Source organism: Arabidopsis thaliana, chromosome 3 (genome assembly GCF_000001735.4).
Source record: "Arabidopsis thaliana chromosome 3, partial sequence".
Classification (NCBI taxonomy): Eukaryota; Viridiplantae; Streptophyta; class Magnoliopsida; order Brassicales; family Brassicaceae; genus Arabidopsis; species Arabidopsis thaliana.
Genome location: NC_003074.8, coordinates 20652167 through 20670390, shown reverse-complemented (window position 1 = coordinate 20670390; position 18224 = coordinate 20652167). Strand labels below are relative to the sequence as shown.

At 30.2% G+C, this 18224-nt stretch overlaps 6 protein-coding genes and 1 non-coding gene across 7 annotated transcripts; 2 read left to right on the top strand and 5 right to left on the bottom strand.

Annotated features, from left to right (window-relative positions):
* Nucleotides 1-1601: 1601 nt before the first annotated feature.
* AT3G55690 (uncharacterized protein) lies at nucleotides 1602-3504 on the bottom strand. Its single transcript, NM_115427.4, has 4 exons — nucleotides 3087-3504; nucleotides 2562-2997; nucleotides 2330-2446; nucleotides 1602-2245 (listed from the first exon to the last, which is right to left on the bottom strand). Exons 1-4 carry the CDS (start codon nucleotides 3354-3356, stop codon nucleotides 2187-2189), a joined length of 882 nt encoding a protein of 293 aa, NP_191128.1. The 5' UTR covers nucleotides 3357-3504; the 3' UTR covers nucleotides 1602-2186.
* A 571-nt stretch (nucleotides 3505-4075) lies between these two features.
* AT3G55680 (Plant invertase/pectin methylesterase inhibitor superfamily protein) lies at nucleotides 4076-4706 on the top strand (the record flags this gene model as incomplete). Its single annotated transcript, NM_115426.1, has 2 exons — nucleotides 4076-4285; nucleotides 4365-4706. 2 exons carry the CDS (start codon nucleotides 4076-4078, stop codon nucleotides 4704-4706), a joined length of 552 nt encoding a protein of 183 aa, NP_191127.1.
* Nucleotides 4707-5814: 1108 nt separating this feature from the next.
* On the bottom strand, nucleotides 5815-6408 carry AT3G55677 (Plant self-incompatibility protein S1 family). Its single transcript, NM_001035789.1, has one exon. The coding sequence runs from the start codon at nucleotides 6393-6395 to the stop codon at nucleotides 5898-5900; it is 498 nt and encodes a 165-aa protein (NP_001030866.1). The 5' UTR covers nucleotides 6396-6408; the 3' UTR covers nucleotides 5815-5897.
* Nucleotides 6409-8930: 2522 nt separating this feature from the next.
* AT3G55672 (Plant self-incompatibility protein S1 family) lies at nucleotides 8931-9431 on the bottom strand (the record flags this gene model as incomplete). Its single annotated transcript, NM_001125375.1, has 1 exon — nucleotides 8931-9431. One exon carries the CDS (start codon nucleotides 9429-9431, stop codon nucleotides 8931-8933), a length of 501 nt encoding a protein of 166 aa, NP_001118847.1.
* Nucleotides 9432-10887: 1456 nt separating this feature from the next.
* AT3G55670 (F-box/FBD/LRR protein) lies at nucleotides 10888-12378 on the top strand (the record flags this gene model as incomplete). Its single annotated transcript, NM_115425.1, has 4 exons — nucleotides 10888-10918; nucleotides 11460-11590; nucleotides 11660-11917; nucleotides 12142-12378. 4 exons carry the CDS (start codon nucleotides 10888-10890, stop codon nucleotides 12376-12378), a joined length of 657 nt encoding a protein of 218 aa, NP_191126.1.
* Nucleotides 12379-16055: 3677 nt separating this feature from the next.
* AT3G55665 (Plant self-incompatibility protein S1 family) lies at nucleotides 16056-16721 on the bottom strand. Its single transcript, NM_001084830.2, has one exon. The coding sequence runs from the start codon at nucleotides 16677-16679 to the stop codon at nucleotides 16173-16175; it is 507 nt and encodes a 168-aa protein (NP_001078299.1). The 5' UTR covers nucleotides 16680-16721; the 3' UTR covers nucleotides 16056-16172.
* On the bottom strand, nucleotides 16444-16547 carry U5.4. The gene has a single exon (NR_141463.1). It is a non-coding gene; the product is annotated as an other RNA (small nuclear RNA).
* Nucleotides 16722-18224: the final 1503 nt, after the last annotated feature.

Genomic DNA, 18224 nt, shown 5'->3' with positions numbered 1-18224 from the left:
ACTCATGAGCTTAGTTTGTAAACCAAAATCTTGAGGTGGATTGGGTTCTTTTAAGTCTTCCAAAATGGATCCATGTTTTCACCTTAACTCATCTAGATTCTTTCGTCAAGAACTAGCCTCTTTGCATGAGTTGTGCTTATTGGGTAGATAATGTTAATATACTGGTCGGCCCAAGATCAATTCTTTCATCTCCCCAATTTCGTCAAGTTCACAAAATTGTTTGAATATGATCGAATATTGAGATGAAATTTAGAAAAATGGAAGACTCTCTACTCTCTATGTTTGGGTGGGTCACTTTTTTTGTAACATTCTATATATCTCCTTCAGTAGTTCTAAAGAAATAGAAATGTTAGATAATAGTGCAGAGGTTTATGTTTATTTTATACTAGGCTAGATACACTCCATTTTCGATGTGGGACATTCTAACACCTTTTCTTATTTTTTTGGATCATAGATCTGAAATAAGTCATATTTTTGTGTCTTTGTGACTTGTGAGTGATCTCTCTGCAACAAATAATTGTAATATGATCCATCATCTCTTTCATGACTTCCATTAATGTATGTGGGTCACTTTCCATAAGTTTTGTGTTTTGTTATTAAGTTTGTTACGCACCGCAACCAAAAATTTTTGTTTGATAACGGTCCTCAACCATATATGTTGTTGTTGCATTAGGGGAAGTTGATATTCCACAGTAACATAATTGCAGATGCCATATTTCGATTGTTAACGGGACCCAAAAAAACACACGAAAATATAATAATTGATTACGTAAAAATGATAAAAATAGGTAAGCATTATATAGCGAGATTGATTGTGACTTTTGCTTTACGCACACCGTCATCGTCTTAGGTACGTTTTAGTTAAAAAAAAGTATTGTGGGTAAGATCCTTAAATGCAATCATAAACTTGAGAAAGAAGAAGCTCCAAACTATGTTATATCCACAATTATAGGTCCATCGTATTATCATATGATTAATACGAACCATTTATTCGCATTTATTCCAATAGAAAAGACATTTAAACACTAGTTGTAATTTGGTACAAAATTTCTAAGAACATCAATGTTTCAAGAGCATCAGACTCTTAAGATGCCGACATTTTGATATATAGATATGGATTAAAGTTTGACTCAATCAAACACGAAAGGTATGAGGATTTTACCTCCCAATCCAAACAAAATCTTCTTATTTGTGGCTTACCTTGTGTATCTCTTAATTTCTCTTCTGTTTTCTTATCTTAGACTTCTTTTTCCAAAGGGAAAATCCCAAAAAAGAAAAAGCAAGCAAGAAACTTGCAACCAAAGTTCAATGACCTAAACGGTACCGGCAAACTTAGGTAACACTCCTAATCATACCAAATTTCGTGCTTATCTCCAAGGTAGACTACTAGGAGGGTAGACCATATAGACTCAATATCTTAACCCCGGAATGTCATATATGTGTTATATATATACACAAATACATGTACTATATGATAGTAAAAGCTAAGGTGATTTACATGAAAAGATCTGTTTTCTCTTTTCTTCTATCTGAATTTTCATTAATACCTTCAGTGAAATACAAAGCTCTAAGAAAGCAAGACTAACTTACACAACAAAGGTCTGAAATCGTAACAAAGAGCATATGCCACTAAGACTAAGCCACATTAAGAATCCAAGACTAAGCCATAAACTAAAGATCTGTTTTATATTTCAGTGTATTATCTTTGGCCTCGCTTCACGTCAAAGCGTAACCTCTATTTTCCTTTTCCATTTTTTCTTTTTTCCACTTCCACATTCCAGTCCCACAAGAATAATTACTACAATGTTTCACTTAAACAAAATCCTTTCCATGACATTTTGCAAAGTAAACTCTTCTCAAAGACTCAATACACAACTCCTTTTTTGAATATAATCATCTTTATTTTCAATCAGATATTAAGATTTTAAATGTAAGAAAAAACACAAATGCCTGAAAATTGAAATGCAAAACTCTCTCAAGGCCAAAAAATTATGCTTATTAGAAACTGATTTTGCTATTCTCCTAAGTAAATATAAATAAATCCCAATCCAACTTAACCCCGCAAAATTATTCTTTACTATAACCAGTAACCATCACAATCAACACTATAAATTCAACCCACTAACTACGACCATTTCTGTATTTTCTTCTTCCAAAAGTCCTGAATCCTACAACCTAATTCAAACTCAGTACATCCATTCTTGTAGAAGAGGCTTTTCATGCTTCAGACATCCACCACCAGCTACTATAAAACAAACGAATAGACTCAATCAAATGTCTGTTTTGTCTAGAACTGAAATTAAAAACAGAGGATGTTTTGAAGTAGTACCGTAATCGATTTTGCTGCGTCCTGTAGAGAGACCAGCTTTCGAATTTGGTTTACAGCGAACCGGTAACACTTCAATTTTAGGTTTTTGCTGGTTAACAACCTTAACACATCCATCTCCTGAAAAATCCAAATTTTTTTTCCAATTAAGATTCTAGATTAGCAAAATTGAACGAAAGTTCTCAAATTTCAGAAACTCAAAATGTGAAATCAACGGAAAATTGAGTAAAGTTACCTGATTTCTTCTTCGGGGAATCAGAAGGGTTTGAGTATTTCCGGGGAAGGAAAACGCCGGTACCAGTCGACGGCGATTTAACGGCGGTTGGAAGGGTGTAAAAGGCTCTAACGGGAGAAGGAGGTATATGCCAAGCATTTGGAACTATTCCCATCTGAGATTGAGGATAATGCGGCTCCCATAACCAGTAGCAGTTATAATATGCCACGTTTTGAGGAAAGCTGGTTAAGTAATTAGGGTTAGGGTTTGGGTAGCTGATGGGTTTAGCATCAAAATTGGCCTTTTTGATCTTGGCGACTTCTCCAGCTGCAGCAGATAACACTTTCAAAGAGTCTTCTTCACGAGACGGAGATGTCGGCGGTGAAGGAACTTGAGAAAACGGACCATTAGGACTTCCGAGTCCACTCTGAGTTGACTCTGTGACTTTGGGTTTCATCTGAAGAAACAGAGCAAGAATCTGTGAGTGTTTAGTCTACATTGAGAGAACATTTGAAAAATTGGAAAAAGAGAGAAGCTTTAACAAACCTGAGACTTGTCGGTGACGAAGGAAGGAGAAGAGAGGCGCTGAGTCGAGAGAGCGAGTCTGCGAGTTAACCCGGCTAAGAAGTCATCTTCGTCGTCGGTTGTTTCATCTTCTGTCTCCGTTGAGTCTTCCGGAGAAGTTGAAAACGTTGAGGAGGCAAACTCGTAAGGGAACTCGTTAGGGAAGGTGAGTTTCTCCATTGGTTGTTCGAAGACGGCGGGGAACGGAGGAGGGAGCTCTAACGACGCGGCGGCTATAGGCGGCGCGACCATAACGACAATGAGTAAAGACAGAGAGAGATAGGTTTTGTTATGAGTATTAAATGTTGCAGAGAGGGTTCTCTTTATTAAGGTTTCATTGAGGACACAGCTCAAAAGATAAATTTATTATAATATTGTTTCTGTTTTTTTTTTAATTATTTATTTATTCCTAAGTTTTATTAAAATCCGTAATTCCTGCCCGACAATTTGAAAGAAAAACCCAAATGGTTGACCAGAAAAAAAAAACGCAAATGAGAACAGAAAATCGTAGGTAATAGTGCTCACACACTATAGTGGATTTCCCACTAAATCTAGGGTTTTAGTTAATCCTACTTCTTAGAGTTAACGATTGATCAAAGTGGGAGAGAGCAAATTCCAGATGGGCTTCTTATTCGATTTGGGCTTCGACAAAAAGAAGCCCGTTATGCTAAGATATCTGATGAAATAGAGTAGAAGAATGCAAATTTTAGGGCAACATCACCATGTGTTTGTCGGCCAAGTCTTTTATGAAATTCAAATGCGTTTCCAAGTTGTGGTAGTAAATTATTCCAGACATTTACTGCCATTGCGATTTTTACTCTTCTTAGTTATTACTAAATTGATATATTTCCATTCAAAGCCATAACTTTCCGTGATTTATGAAGTAACGTTCTTAGATTTCAATGTCATTATAAATGAAATGTTTTGACTTACAAAAAGAAAAATAACAAACACATTGGTATCTTCTCAGTATGGCCTCAATGCTCATCAAACACTTAACTTTGCCTTCGTCGTTGTTAGTATTCGTGTTCTTTGCGTTTACAGTCGCAGATGCGATGTCTATCAAGGACATGTACGCATTTTGCAAGGATACAGATGACGTCAACTTCTGCTTGAAATACATTGGAACGGACATACGTATCTTAGCCGCACGCGACCTCCATGATGTGCTTGTTATTGCAGTAAGTTTGTAATTCCTTTAATTATTATGTATTGTTCATACGTAAAAAGTATTGATTTCTTATTGGAATTTATTATCAGATTTCTCAATGCCAAATCCAATTGACCAAGGCAACCAAACAAATCAACAAAGTTCGCCAAAAGTTTAGTGGTCCGATTGGGACTCGACGACTCTATTTTTGCGGAAAGCACTACTGTTTAGCGTCTGCTTTCTTCCAAAAGGCTTATGAAGAAGCACAAGAAGAAGGGCTCGAGTCCATAGCTCAGCTTTCTGCAGTGGATGGCTCACACTATATGTTCAAATGCGAAGATGAATGGAAAAATAATGGACCGATACAAAAGTCTCCTTTCACTTTCTATTATACAAATGTTGTCGAATTGTTATCAATCATTCAGGTTATTATCGAAAAGATGTATGGCTAGTTACTGAAATTCGATTTACTTATGTTATTATTCGTTTATTAATTTGGTTCCTCTTCGTCTAATTATAGAATTGTTTTTTTTGTAATACTTATTGGTTAAATGAATTGAAATTTCTTGAAGTTTTTGGTTAGTTAGGATTATAAGTGTGTGAAAAACAAGATGTTTTAAGTCTTATAGAAAATATATACATTTAGACAAAATAATGGTAAGAAATAAAATCTGCTAGGGTTGGATCGATGTTTATCACAATTTATATGCTTTTAGATATTCAATTTTTCTACGTTTTTTTTATAAAGATAAGTAAGATTTCACCATTCTTCCGCTCAACAATTAATGAAACATTTATTTATTACAAAACGTGTATATGTATTTTCTTTTAGTATATACATTTGGCAACAAGCTAATCAAGCTAAGTATTTGAACTATGTTTTGCTTAAAGGAGTTTTAAAATCCTAATTCACGAATGAGATAGTGAGATGCGTTGGTGGAATTCTGAAAGATCTCATCAGGGTACAAAGCTGAGACATTTCAAGGATGGTCCAATGTTGGACTCGAAGTACAATGTTCTATACAAATCCGGCATTAATTAAGTCTACATAGCATACAATTCTGAACTAGTTACGTACTAATTAATTTATATTTCCAGTTTTCGCGTTGTCAAAATCGTTAAGTGCTTACATAAGTCTAAGTTCTCGTTTGATGGTTGTTCAACTGAACTGATCAATTAGAAGTTCTGGTAGTAGCGACTTGAGGCTAACACCAATTAGAAGTTTTGATTGTACCTAATATATGTAAATTAGATATGATGGTAACATTTATTAGATAAGATATAGCTTTTTCTTTTATAATAAGTATAGTTTTCTTAGTGCAGATAGACAGTAGATGTGGTTGTTTCCTAGTGTTTTTTGAGAATGTGGATAGATTCGTTCGCTCATCACGTTTCATAGACATTATTTGTCATATGATAGCTGTAAATTAGATCCGATAAACTGCAACGACATTCCAAAAGGTTGGTAGAGTTAGAAACTTAGTTTGCAATAGATTCATCAAAATAAACGACAAAATTTGCTTTTGTGGATATAAACACTTCAAATAAAGAGAGCTTGAATAGTATCAACGATTTTATTTTATTCAATCAATTTTAATGATTGTATTAGGATAAGATACATCGAACGATAATGTGTTTTCTTCTTAATTTTCTCTGTCCATTTTAAAACACCATCCAGATTGATCACGATTTATACGACAAATAAAGTTTTCACTTAATTCGTACATATTCCAAACGCATTCATCGCAAATTGGATATTTTCCAAATGGATTATCGTCTCTGTATACAGTAAATATATCAAACCAGTAACTATAATGGCCTAGATGGTCGCGTGCATACCACCAAAAGTGACAACGAAATCTCGTAGTTAGTGCCATGTTAACACGAAATCTGAAACCCCAAGTATCCCCATGTTTAAGACGGATATGCCCCAAATCATCCTCACTGGATTTGCAATGTATATTCAAAACTTGTCCGTTCTGAACAGTGTTGCGAATTAAAACGTGCTTTTTGGACAGAGGTAACAAGCCGTCTGGTGCTTCTGCTGCAACATTTGATAAATCTAATGCTAAAGTAAATACAATAAAAGTAAAAAAGATAAGAAACAACAATATATAATGAGAATTAGTAATGGAAGCCATGGTTCTGTAAATTGGTTGGAGTGGCTATGTAAAACATATAAGCTCGCTATTTATTACCGGAGAAGAAAGGTGACTAGTTTAGGTAACATTGACTACATTGAATTTAGTCTATGTTATTTAAATTATGAATCATATATATTAGCAAGAACATGACTAGGAGTATAAATTATGAAAGTATCTATTCTTTTACAACCAATAAGGATATAGTATTTTTAATATATGAATGAATACATCTAAATGAAGGAACTTTGACCAAAATTGTCATTGTTATAGAACTTTGACTAAACATACATAGAACAAGTCATAAATTTCATATTCAAATATCCTGCAATAATACAATGATTCAGTGACTCATAAAATTAAAATAATATTTTACTAAAAAAAAGCTAAGAAATAAATATTTATCTGAGTTTTTTTAAACTAAAAATACGTACATTAATTTAACATGTTTGGGTGAAAAATGAATATATTCGCGAGGGTAACAATAAATTACGCATGGGATTTTTTTGAAAATAACACGTTATTAGTTTCAAACATTTGAGCATACTACTAGTTTATTCATCGAATGAAATGGCACGCACGTAAGTGCTATCATTTATCTCTCAATGTCGTAACTAATAAAATATCATGATTATAAAAACTACTTTAGTCAAAGCGTTGAAACATATAAATACTCTTCAATTAGAATATTTCCGCGTTGTTATTTATCTAAATAATAAAATTTCAAGGTTATTTAGCTAATCTAGAATCTAACATGTAAGTATATTTGAATATTTTTTCTTTTAGTATTTGAAATAAGTTAAGTCACCAGTTGACTATATATTTAAATAAATACCTCAACTTTGAATATATAGTCTGGTATTTTGTTTGTGTTTAATCTATGACTATGACATGACACAACATAAATGAATTGCATGCAATCTTGATGACTTGAGTAACTTATTCATACATAGACTGAATCCAATTTAGCTCATGCTCTGCTTCATTGTTCTTGCTTGCATTTTGTCAAAAATTGTGTTTATATGATTTTTATGTTGTTAATGAAAGTTGATCTGAAGAAGTGACCAGTGTAGATATTAGCGTTAGATATGGGAACCTGATGTGATATGAAGTTGTAACATTTGGTAGTCAAAAACATCTGGAGAAGCAAGTCTACATAGCATACGATTCTGAACTAGTAACTAATGTATTTGTATTTAAACAAAATCTTCTCATATCTATTTTCAACATATTCCACGAGTTTTCTTAGAATTAAATAACTAATTTAATTTTACATTATTGGTAAATTATATTTATCTCTTGGGCTATGAAGATCAATTTACAGATTGTATTGAGCCTGGCTTTAGACGTAGGTGACCTAACCAATGCACAATATCATCAAATACACAGTCAAAGAAAAGATGTTGTTTAGATTCCAGAGAATGAGAAACAAAGGAGACAGTGACCGGGCACATTTATAAAATTGAAAGAGTAGTAATAGGCTAATAGCCATGAATTTTAGAAATCACGTAAATTGAAAGAGTAGTAATATGTTGTTTATTTGGTAATCGTTATCAACTAAATCTTGTTTGTTTTTATAATTTATGGTTCAACGGCAATTTTAAGCAAAAACGGTTAACACATTTTAATTTGTAAGATTAACATTATAAATTTTATATTGGTGAATCGTTATCACTAACAACTACAGAACTACAGAGACATATATGAGAGAGCAAGAGAGTACTCAACTACTCACAAGCAAAATAGAAACAACCCATCAAAACTTTGAAGGTTGCAAAAGAAAATAAACACTGGGTAAACATATATAAGCGTATTGATTTCTATTGGAGTTGAAAATAGGATTGAACTGCCACTCTACAAGATGTAAACGTGGGGGTTCTTGCCTGTCGCCTTTTTTTTAATAGAATTTGGATGATACGTTGGCTATCATCTTTCTTGGATTGAGACTCCTAATGGAGTGTGTGATGTAGGAACTCGGAAGCATCTCCATGAAATTGGAACACCAGTCAGAAACAACTGTTAGAGTTAGGAACCTTAATTTGCTTATGTGATATATAAAAACTTCAAAGAGATTTATTCAGAAAAAATATATTTCAAGTTAATTCAAAGAGGACTTGTGTGATATATAAACGCTTCAAAGAACGGAAACTACTACACATTTGAACATCATGAATGTATTATTTTATTCAATCAATTTTGATGGTAACATTTTTATAGCTTTCTTTTTTAAAATCAATAATTTGTTAGTGGAGAGACTTTTGGAATTTGATTCATTAGCTCATCACGTTTCTTAGATTCATTAGACTTTTGGAATTTGGAACAACCACATTCTAAAAAGTTGGCACATAGAGTTAGAAACTTAGGTTGCAAAGGATTCAACAACATAAACGATTTTTTTTTTTGGCATTTTTGGATATAAACATTTTGATTAAAGAGAGCTCGAATAGTATCAATAACATTATTTTATTCAATCAATTTTAATAACAATATTTATTAGATAAAATATGTTGAACAATAATATTTTTTTTCTTTTTATTAAGGTTTATCGTCCATCGAGAAACACCAAAGATCTGATTTATCACGATTTATACGACAAATATAGCCTTCAAAACCGTATCGGTTTAACTCCCAAATGCATTCTTTGCAAACAGGATATTTTCCTGATGGTTTGTCATCTCTAGATATTTTAAATATATCAAACCAGTAATTGAAAAAATCATTACCGCCTGCATACCACCAAAAATGGCAACGAAATTTTGTAGATTTTGACATGTTAACATGAAACCTGAAATCCCAAGTATGCCCATGTTTAAGATGGATATGTCCCAAATCATCCTCACTGGATTTGCAATGTATATTCAACCCTTCTCCATTCTCTACAGTATTGCGAATTACAACATGCTTTTTGGCTAAAGGTAAAAAGCCATCTGGTGCTTCTGCTGGAACATCTGAAAAATCTAATGCTAACGTAAAAACAATAAAAGTAGAAGAGATTATAAACAATAATATAAGATGAGAATTAGTAATGGAAGCCATGATTATGTAAATTAGGCTAGAATGTTTAGGTAGAATTTATAAGCTCGCTATTTATTACTGTAGAAGAAAGGTGATTAATTTAGGTAACATTAAGTGCATTGAATTTAGTCTATGTTATTTAAATTATGAATAATATATATTGGCAAGAACATGAGTATATATTATAAATTATGAAAATATCTATTTTTTTTCCCTTGAAAATGAAGGAAGTTTGACAGGAAAAGAAAAAAAAAGGAAGTTTGACCAAAATTGTCATTGTTAAAGAAATATGACATTAGTCATTGTTAAATACAATTCATATATATGGTAATTTTGACCGGAATTGTATAAGAAATACAATTCATATATTTGGTAAGTAATACAATTCATATATTTGGTAAGAAATACTATTCGGAGTATATATTATATATTAATTTACAGTTTTGGAAGTAAATCAATCTTTTAGGGCCTGTTCTTTCCTCAATCGCTCAATTAGCGACAGCGACCAGAAAAATAGAGGTTTAAATGCTTTATAATTAAAAGAATAGGCTCATAATACAGCTGGCAGAGAAAACCAGCGACAACTTTAGTTTTATAAACGATGGAGATGAAGTCGCTGAAAAAACCAGCGTTCACCGGCGACATCTCTTTTTCGAATTTAATGCCGTTGCCTTTTTTTTATCTGTCGCTGCTTTAACTTTAGCGACACTAATTAGATAAATCCAGTGCTTTTTTCAGTCGCTAACTTGAGTCGCGGCGATTGGGAGAAGAACAGGCCCAATCACCGTGACTTTATTAGAAGATTTTTAAGCCTTATTTTGTAGGTTTAGAAATTTTGTTTGTTGGGATTGACAACCAAAAAAAAAAGAAAAAAAAAAAAAGAGAAATTTTGTTTACTGACCATTCACCGTGTGCGTATGGGGTATATATATATACGATGCACATGTAATTATATGAATATAAAAATAATTATATGAATATATCTAAACGAAGAAAGGTTGACTAAACATATAGACTTACTTATCTAAAAAAAGATATTGTAATCAACTAAATCTTGCTTGTTCTATAATTTATGGTTCAACGGCAATTTTAAGCAAAAACGGTTAACACATTTTAATTTGTAAGATTAACATTATAAATTTTATATTGGTGAATCGTCATCACTAACAACTACAGAACTACAGAGACATAAATGAGAGAGCAAGATAGCAGAAACACGGCGTGATATAGTACTCAACTACTCACAAGCAAAATAGAAACCAACCATCAAAACTTTGAAGGTGCAAAAGAAAATAAAGACTAAGTAAACATATATAAGCGTATCGATTTCTATTGGAGTTGAAAATAGGATTGAAATGTCACTCTACAGGATTCAAACGTGGGGGTTGTTGCCTGTCGGTTTTTTTTATTATATAGAATTTGGATGATACGTTGGGTGTCATGTTTCTTGGATTGAGACAAACTCGGAAGCATCTCCATGAAATTGGAAAACCAGTCAGAAACAACTGGTAGAGTTAGAAACCTTAATTTGCTTATGTGATATATAAGAACTTCAAAGAAATTAAAACAAAGAGGACTTGTGTGATATATAAACGCTTCAAAGAAAGGAAACGACTACACATTTGAACACACGAATGTATTATTTTATTCAATTAATTTTGATGGTAACATTTTTATTAGATAAGATATAACTTTTTTTTTAAACAATAGTTTGTTAGATCATCTCCAACAACGACCCTCATTTTAAGAGGTGGCAAACCTTCAAAATAAGGGTTTGAGGGTCACTTAGAGCATCTATAAGAGATACTTCATATATAGAGTATGCAAACTTCAAATATAAAGTAGGGGAAATTAAATCTAAAGGATATCTACAAAAAAATTTGTCCATCTATTCCTTTTTCTTGTAGATTAGTCAAATATGTTTTTCAAAAACAATTAAGTCTTTTTTACCCTCATTTTATTTTATAATTAAAACCCTATCTTTTGTCTCTTTTCCTCCTTTACTAGATTAAAAAAAAAAAATATTCAGCTCTATTATTTTATTTCCAGCGAACATTCAGCTGAATGCGCCGGAGTTGGTTGAGGCAAATATCGCTGAAGTTACATCTATAACCATTGAGAAGTTTCTTGGATCTTTCACTTCAGTCACACGTCTGTTATTGAATTTATCACCCTTGAAGGTAACCTTTCGGAGTTCTTTGTTATCACAATGTTTCTATATATATACACTATGGTCTCAGCGAAGTCAGAATTTTCATAAAGATGGTTTGGTTAGCGGCAAATGGAATGAGCCAAAGGATGTCCCTGAATGTTTGTTGTCACAATTAGAGACATTTGTGTGGAGAAGATTGGATTGGGGAAGAGAAGAAGAGAAAGAAATAGCTACATATATTCTCAAGAACGGAAGACGGTTGAAGAAGGAAACTTTCACGACAAATCCCATTGAATCGGAAGGGCTCAATAAGTTGAAAGAGAGACTTAAGGTGCTCAACGGATTGGATGGTGTGGTCAGGACTTCAAATTCATGCCAGCTTGTATTCAAATTTGATCCATCTTATCTTGGATCAGACTCTCCTTAGCTCTTAGAGCCTCTAAATTACACCAATCCTTAAGCTCATTGGTGTAAGACATTTCATTATTATTCAGCTAGCTAACATTTTACGATCGATTAGTTTTGGTCTAATAACGAGATATACACTAATTGCATTTGTCTCGTGTTTGGTCTCATCAGCAAGCGCCTTTATTTAGGAAAGATGGTGTGGTTGTCGGGAAATGGAATCAACCAAAGAATGTTCCTCAATGTTTGTTGTCTCACCTCGAGACATTTGTGTGGACAAGATACCGTTGGGAAAGGGAAGAAGAGAAAGAAGAGGCTACATACATTCTGAAGAACGCAAGACTGTTGAGCAAGGCAACTTTCTCTACAAATATCATTGATTTAAAAGAGTTTCATTGGTTTAAAAAATGAATAATTGCTCAGAATGCCCTTTGCACGGTACCCTTTATCAATTCTACCTTTTCCTATTTGCCATTTTTATTTCTACCATCTTTAATTTTTTAATGACCATTTTACCCCTATTTGGAAATTGTTTTAGGTTAACAAAATGAAATATTAATATTTTTCGCCTAAAATATTTCAAAATAAATTTCTCGCTAAAATTTTCCAGCCAAAAATTTTCAAAAAAAAAAATTTCCCGCAAAAGATTTTCGAAAAAAATAATTCCCGCCAAAATTCGAAACAAAAATTTTCCCGCTAAAACTTTTTTTCAAAAATATTTTTTCCGCAAAATTTTTTTTTTTGGCGGGTAATAGAATTATTAGGGATTTTAAAAGAGTTTTAAAAGATTTACAAGGGATTTTAAAATATTTACAAGGGATTTTAAAGGGATTTTAAAAGATTTACAAGGGATTTTAAAAGGGTTTTAAAATATTTACAAGTGATTTTAAAAGGGTTTTAAAACATTTACAAAGAATTTTAAAAGGTTTTAAAATATTTACAAAGGATTTTAAAGGGCTTTAAAAGATTTACAAAAGTTTTTAAAAAAAAATTAAAGTGTTTAAAAGTGTTTTAAAAGATTTACAAGGGATTTTAAAAGGGTTTACAAGGGATTTTAAAAGGGTTTTAAAACATTTACAAGAAATTTTAAAAGGGTTTTAAAAGATGTACAAGGATTTTTGAAAGATTTTTAAAGAATTTACAAGAATACCCTTTTAAAACTCTTGTAAATTTTATTAAAACCTTTTAAAATCTCTTGTAAATCTTGTTAAACACTTTTAAAATCTCTTGTAAATCTTTAAGAACTCTTTTAAATCCTTTAAAAATCTTTAAAAACCTTTATAAATCTTTTAAAGCCCTTTAAAATCTCTTGTAAACATTTTTAAACCATTTTAAAATCCCTTGTAAATCTTTTAAAACACTTTTAAAATTCCTTGTAAATCTATTTCCCGCAAAAAAAATTTGAAGTTTCTTCTCCAAGAGTATACTTCAAATATGAAGTTTTTAAAAGTTTTTAAAATTTGTATTTTGCATTATACTCCTTATATTGTTCATAATTATTTTAAAACCATATAAATTTTATAACTAACTCAAATTTACCTAAATATTAGTATTGTTGTAATATTGTAATTTGTGTATTATATATGTGTTCATGTAATTTTATTATAATTATGTTGCTTGATTTTGTATTAAATTTTTAATATAATAGTTTGTTGTGTAATATTTGTTTTTAATTCTATGTTATATTTTAAAATATTAATATTTTAATTTTATTTGAAAGGTATATATTTAATTTTATATGTAACAATTAAATTTATAAGCTATATGTGAAATATTTTGAATATATAAAAATTTAAGGACTAAAATGATAAACAAAGTAATTTGTATGCTTATTTATGAAACATATAATTTTAGGAACTTAAAAATGCAAATAAAAAAATATGATACTTCAAATTTAAAGTATGGAGTATCACTATTCAATACTCTAAATTATGAAGTATTAGAGTATCTCTTGGATATATAAAAACTTTATATTTGAAGGGGTTCAGTATCTCTTGGAGATGATCTTACTCCAACAACACACCCTCAAATCTATTTCTAAAATTTATCTGTATTTATATTATAGGCCTCAATATTAACAATAATTTCCCATAATGATAAAACTTCATAAAAAAATAGAAAACATATATTTTAAAAAAAAATATGTCTGAACAAATATAGAAAAGCAATAACTTCACATGTTACTACGAAATTATATATAAATTAGAAAAAAAAACAGAAAAAAACTTGTGTGTTCATGTATATAATTATTATTGAAATGTTAATTTTAATGTGTGTTAAATTGCTTAATGTGAAATCATTGTTGTATAAACTTTGTTTCGAAACATTATATCTTTTATATTAATAATTGGGAGATTTACAAAACTATCCTTTTTTTACTACCACTTTTAAACAATACCTCTTTATGTTGTCCATTTTTAAAAATACATTCTCTTGAACAAAATGACCAAATTATCCTTATTTAATATGAACATGTAATTGGAAACTAAAATTTTCCCACCAAATTTATTTTTCTCGCCAAAAAAAAAAATTTCCGTCAAACTATTTCCGGCCAAAAAAAAAAATCTCGCCAAATTGTTTTTCGTAACAAATATTTTTTTCCGCCAAAAAATGCTTTTAAAATTCCTTGCAAATTTGTTTTTGCGGGAAATAGATTAACAAGAGATTTTAAAAGGGTTTTAAAAGATTTACAATGGATTTTAAAAGGGTACTAAAATATTTACAAGGAATTTTAAAAGGATTTAAAAAGATTTATAAGAGATTTTAAAAGGGTTTTAAAAGATTTACATGGAATTTTAAAAGGGTTTTTAAAATATTTACAAGAAATTTTAAAAGGGTTTAAAAGATTTACAAGGGATTTTAAAAGGTTTTAAAAAGATTTACGAGAGTTTTTAAAGGGTCTTCTTGTAAATTCTTTAAAAATCTTTTAAAACCCTTTTAAACCCTTTTAAAATCCTTTTAAACCCTTTAAAAATCTCTTGTAAATCTTTTAAAACTCTTTTAAAATCATTTGTAAATCTTTTAAAACACTTTTAAACCCTTTAAAAAAAATTTAAAAACTTTTGTAAATCTTTTAAAACTCTTTAAAATCCCTTGTAAATATTTGAAATCCCTTTTAAAGTTCATTGTAAATCTTTTAAAACCCTTTTAAAACCCCTTGTAAATATTTTAAAATATTTTTAAAACAATTTTATACCCTTTTAAAATCTTTAAAAAGCATTTGTAAATCTTTTAAAACCTTGTAAAATCTCTTGTAAATCTTTTAAAACCCTTTTAAAATCTCTTGTAAATTTTTTAAAACCCTTTTAAAATCCCTTATAAATATTTTAAAACTCTTTTAAAATCCTTTGTAAATCTTTTTAAACTCTTTTAAAATCCTTTGTAAATCTTTTTAAACATTTTGGAGGAAATTTTTTTTTTCAAAAAATTTTGTCGGGAAATTTGTTTTGGAATATTTTAGGCAAAAAAATATTAATATTTCAGGCGAAAAATATTAATATTTCATTTTGTTAACCTAAAACATTTCCAAATAAGGGTAAAATGGTCATTAAAATTTTAAAAAGGATAAAAATAAAAATGGCTAAAAAAATGGTAGAGTTGAAAAGTGGCATCATGAAAAGGGCATTAGAAAGAATTTTTCTTAATAATTTCAGTTTTAATTTCAATGTATTTGAATTATATGGTTATATTTGAAATAATTGAATTGAATATAACTATACGTAAGATATATAAATTAGAAGGAGTAAAATGAAATATAAGAAAGACTTTAAGGGTGTGAATAGTGCATTATTCACACCCTTAAAAAATAAGGATATGAGGGCTTGTTAGAATTCAAAATACCCTCAAATTTGAGGGTTTGAGGACTTGTTGAAGATGATTTTAGAATTTGGATTGATTAATTAGCTCATCATGTTTCTTAGATTCATTAGACTTTTGAAATTTGGAACAACGACATTCTAAAAAGTTGGCACATAGGGTTAGAAACTTAGGTTGCAAATGATTCATCAACATAAACGTATATATATATATATATATATATATATATATATTTCTTTTTCTTTTCTTTTTTTTTTTGCATTTGTGGATATAAACACTTCAATTAAAGAGAGCTCGAATAGTATTAATGACATTATTTTATTCAATAAATTATAATGACAACATTTATTAGATAAAATATGTTGAACAAGACTATTTTTTTCTTTTTTTTAGGGTTCATCGTCCATTGGAAAACACCAAGGCTCTGATTTATCACGATTTATACGATAAATATAGCCTTCAGGACCGTAATCGCTTAAATCCCAAATGCATTCTTGACAAACTGGATATCTTCCGGATGGTTTATCATCTCTGGATACTGTAAATATATCAAACCAGTAATTAAAAAATTTCTTATTGCCTGCATACCACCAAAAATGACAACGAAATTTTGTAGATTTTGATATGTTAACAAGAAATCTGAAATCCCAAGTATGCCCATGTTTAAGATGGATATGCCCCAAATTATTTTCACTGGATTTGCAATGTATATTCAACTCTTCTCCATTTTTTACAGTATTGCGAATTACAACATGCTTTTTGGCTAAAGGTAAGAAGCCGTCTGGTGCTTCTGCTGTAACATCTGAAAATTCTAGTGCTAACGTAAAAATAATAAAAGTAGAAGAGATTAGAAACAACAATGTAAGATGAGAATTGGTAATGGAAGCCATGGTCATGTAAATTAGGCTGGAATGGTTAAGTAGAACTTATAAGCTCGCTATTTATAACCCCGAAGAAGAGAGGTGATTAGTTTAGGTAACGTTAATTAGTGCATTGAATTTAGTCTGTGTAAATAAATTATGAATAATATATATTGACAAGAACATACATATGAATATATATTATAAATTATGAAAATATCTATTTTTTCCTTCAAAGTATATGAATGAATATACTAAATGAAGAAAGTTTGAACAAAAATTGTCATTGTTAAAGAAGTATGACTAAACATACATATATAACAAGTCATAAATTTCATATTCAAATATTCTGCAATAATAAAATTCATATGTTTGGTAAGAAATACAATTCGGAGTATATATTATATATTAATTTACAGTTTTGGAAGTAAATCAATCTTTTAACTGTCACTTTATTAGAAGATTTTTAAGCCTTATTTTGTAAGTTTTGAAATGTTGTTTGTTGACCATTCACTTTGTGCGTATGTGGTATGTATATATATATATATATATTATTGGAATATTTATTTAAACGAAGGAAGGTTGACTAAACATATAGACTTACTAATCTAAAAAGGATATTGATATAACCGTTTACATATAGTTGAAAGAAAGACTACTTTATAAATAGCCATAAATTTAAATAAATTACGTAAATAACTATGATTTTTGTTTTGTGTGTATAAAATATACGCCTAATAAGACTACCTCACCAGTCACCATACCAAATTAAATAATCAAATGGATCTCTAATCAAATGGAAAGATTCGTACGGAGTATCCAGAAAACAAAGACCAATCGGTTTATTTTTGTTGTTACATGACTTATATCTCACTTCTATACGACATTGTAAATTATACTAATTTAAAACGATCCAAAAATATAATTTTGATAGTTTTTTGCTTTTTTAGTTTCTGGCAACATTCGAGTAATAAAATGTTTAGTTAGAAATATTCGATATATGTTGTGTTGGATACAAACCAAAGGTTCCACATCGAAAGTTTGAAAAAAGAGTTTTTGATATATAAACTAAATTCAACTCCAACTAGTATGAGGCCTTTTGGAAGGAGTCCAATAACAAATCTTTGCGGGTTTGAACATGTGAGCCCAAAAAGGACAATATCATATTAAATGAGAGTTGGAATGGCCTTAGAAAACCCGTTAAATGGTATCAGAATATATGTCGAAAAAGTAGATCTATGGCTTGGACTATGATCGGTGTGGGAAAACCTCTCAAGCATGACACGATAAGAAGGTATCTCAAAATTTTCACGAATAAGAAAGTGCCAAAATTTTGTTGAAGAGGAGGCATTAGTTCGTGGTCTTTAGTTTGAAAGGAAGATTGTTGGATACAAACCAAAGGTCTCTCATCGGAAGTTTAGAAAAAAAGTTTCTAATATATAACTCAAATCCAACTCCAACTAATATAAAGCCTATTGAAAAAAGTTCAATAACAAATTTTTGTGGACTTAAACATGTAAACTCAAAAAGAAAATATCATACTAAATAGAAATTAGAATAGGCTTACAAAACTCATTATGT

Excerpts from the sequence above, each read along its gene's own strand:
- AT3G55677 (NM_001035789.1), bottom strand. The coding sequence starts at position 6,395 with ATGGCTTCCATTACTAATTCTCATTATATATTGTTGTTTCTTATCTTT.
- AT3G55665 (NM_001084830.2), bottom strand. The coding sequence starts at position 16,679 with ATGACCATGGCTTCCATTACCAATTCTCATCTTACATTGTTGTTTCTA.
- AT3G55690 (NM_115427.4), bottom strand. The coding sequence starts at position 3,356 with ATGGTCGCGCCGCCTATAGCCGCCGCGTCGTTAGAGCTCCCTCCTCCG. Across the intron at positions 2,447-2,561 it reads TTCCCCGAAGAAGAAATCAG|GAGATGGATGTGTTAAGGTT; the intron begins GTAACTTTACTC and ends TGGATTTTTCAG. Across the intron at positions 2,246-2,329 it reads ACGCAGCAAAATCGATTACG|TAGCTGGTGGTGGATGTCTG; the intron begins GTACTACTTCAA and ends TTTGTTTTATAG.